This window comes from Gavialis gangeticus, unplaced genomic scaffold (genome assembly GCF_001723915.1).
Source record: "Gavialis gangeticus isolate Ggan-Ray unplaced genomic scaffold, GavGan_comp1, whole genome shotgun sequence".
Lineage (NCBI taxonomy): Eukaryota > Metazoa > Chordata > Crocodylia > Gavialidae > Gavialis > Gavialis gangeticus.
Genome location: NW_017729015.1, coordinates 15,020,112 through 15,022,698, shown reverse-complemented (window position 1 = coordinate 15,022,698; position 2,587 = coordinate 15,020,112). Strand labels below are relative to the sequence as shown.

At 46.4% G+C, this 2,587-nt stretch overlaps 1 protein-coding gene across 1 annotated transcript in view; it reads left to right on the top strand.

Moving 5' to 3' along the window:
• Nucleotides 1–2,587, top strand: part of KPNA6 (karyopherin subunit alpha 6) — a 50,212-nt gene that overhangs the window by 39,088 nt on the left and 8,537 nt on the right. Inside the window, exons 9-10 of the mRNA XM_019512296.1 lie at nucleotides 449–612; nucleotides 1,444–1,522. Coding sequence (XP_019367841.1) covers nucleotides 449–612; nucleotides 1,444–1,522 — 243 coding nt within the window. The remainder of the gene's footprint in view (nucleotides 1–448; nucleotides 613–1,443; nucleotides 1,523–2,587) is intronic.

The window sequence follows — 2,587 nt, the reverse complement described above, 5'->3', positions numbered from 1 at the left end:
TGCTGCTGTATCCTCTAACCTCTTGGGATGAGCTGGCCCCTTATCTTGGCTTGGTGTTTAAATTTCTGTTGTACCTTGTAGCTGAAGAGGCTAAAGCTACATGAACCACACAGAAAAGCTGCAGTCAGAGATGCAGTATAACATCAGCAGCTCTGGCTACTTGTCTGAGCTGGCCAATGAACAGTATAGCTAAGATCCTACATCCATAACTGATCACCAGTCTGGGTTTCAAAATGGTTCTGTACTGTTTCTGGACTCTGTGACGGTGTGAAAATCCCAATATGATTCTTGCATTAATCCAAGTAATGGCTTCTGGGTCACTGTTCTCCCCTCTCTGTGCCAGTCAGCACAGCTAGGTCTTATCTGCACACAAAGCTACGGGGCTTTTTGTCCAGAAATCTTTCTAACTCTTTTCTTTGGGGTGGGGGGGATGGTGACTCCTTTATAGGTGTCTCCCTGCTTGCCAGTATTGTCCAGATTATTATTCAGCAGCGACTCTGACTTGCTGGCAGATGCATGCTGGGCACTCTCCTACTTATCAGATGGCCCCAATGAGAAGATCCAAGCAGTAATAGACTCTGGAGTGTGCCGACGACTGGTGGAGCTGTTAATGTGAGTATCTGGGGCAAAGACCTAATTGAACCGCCTGTGTGAATATGGGTGTTGGCTTATTCTGGTATACCTTTTGTTTATGGAGGTAAAACTCTTACAGCACTAACAGGATGATATAGTAACGATGGTGTGTGGGAGCATCTGCCATTTGGGGACTACACCCCGGTGTTCGTTCTTATGCAGAAGAAAGTTTCATGTGGTCCAGGGGATATTTCTAGTCTAATGCACTAGCTTCATCCTTGCGCTCAGGGTCAGGATTTATACATATAGGTATGTAGGATGTGGTTCATGCCAGGCAATGCAATGAGCCTGTGTTCTTTTAATGCTTTTACAATTTGTTTACAGATATTTTTATAAAGTAAAGGAAAGATTGGAGTATAAGGACAAAAATACCTATCAAAAAAATGAGTAAGGTTTTCCATACGGTTGACCAGTAATTCAGTATGCTACTTGTGATCTGTTTGTGGTGATCAGTTCAAAGCCTGTGCATTGCAAAGTGAAGGCTTTGTAGAGTAGGCAGACTTTCAAAGGGGTTTTGGATGCAAATAGCAAAGTGTTCTGATTGGACCATTAACCGAATGCCACTACATTAGGAAGGGGCATACAAGAAGGTGCAGACTTAATAATGACTTGCAGGTGAAAAGGAAACCACTTATGCTAGAGCTTCTTTCTAATGGATAAAGCTGTCCTCTTCTCTGCATGAGCAAGGACTGTCTGTGGGGTTTGAATGAGTTTTGCTGCTTGTGGGTATTTGTCTGGTAGCAGAGGAGGAGGTGGGATTCTTAGTGCATGGAAGATGACTGGAGTTTAACCCTCTCACTCTTCCTACAGGCACAACGACTATAAAGTGGCTTCCCCAGCCTTGCGAGCTGTAGGCAACATTGTGACAGGTGATGACATCCAGACCCAGGTGAGGAGCATGACTGACTTGTATTCAGATCCAAGCAAGGAAAGGAGCTAGAAAGTACCAAATCCTCATCCCCACTGAGGAGGGATAGATCCTTACTATAAATCCATTATTGGAGCACTGTCAGGAAACAGTTTGGCTTGGAACACCCTGTCTCTCTAAAGCAGTGACTTTTTTTTTCCCCAACTTTTTTTGTACCCACTTGTAAACATTGGCCAGTCCTGACCCAGTGCCCCTCACTCCTGACCCACTGGCCCCAGCCCCCCAGTGTGTGGGGCAGGGGATGGGTGTATGGGGCAGGGGAGGCCCAAAGCAGCGCCTTGTAGGCTAAAACTCTGCCAACCTGCAAGGGAAAAGCCACAGTTTCCCATGGTTTTTCTCTTTTAAAAGAGAATACATTTTTAAAGTTTTGATCGTGACCCTTTCATATATTCTTGCGACCCAGTTTTTGGGTTGTGATCCATGAGCTGAGAGACACTGCTTTAAAGCAAGCGTGGCTTTGTCAGCAGATGAGTTGCAGACAAATGCTAGCATGGTCTTTATGAAAAAGGAGAGTCCGGGTTGATGCAACCTATGCTTGGGGAGAGGTAGGAGAGCCTCCGTGTATGTTAGCCCTACCAACAGTGGTGAAATGAAGGGTTTCAAACAGGTGTTACTTTGCAGTGCCTTCTAACATAGTAATAAATGGCACGGGTTGAGGCTGCAATGATAAAATGCCTGGCTGCTTCCAGATCAGGCTGATAAATGTGATGGCTCGCAGTCTGTAGTAATGTGTTGCACCCAGTATTTCATAGTTTCATAGTTTCTAGGGTCGGAAGGGACCTGAGCAGATCATCTAGTCGGACCCCCTGCCATGGCCAGAAGAGCACTGGGGTCAAATGACCCCAATAAGGTGGTCATCCAACCTCCTCTTAAAAACCCCCAGGGTGGGAGCCTGCACCACCTCACTTGGAAGCTGGTTCCAGACCCTAGCCGCCCTGACCATGAAGTAGCGCCTCCTGATGTCCAACTTAAACCTTCCCTCCGCCAGCTTGTGACCGTTGTTCCTGGTCACTCCTTGCAGCGCTC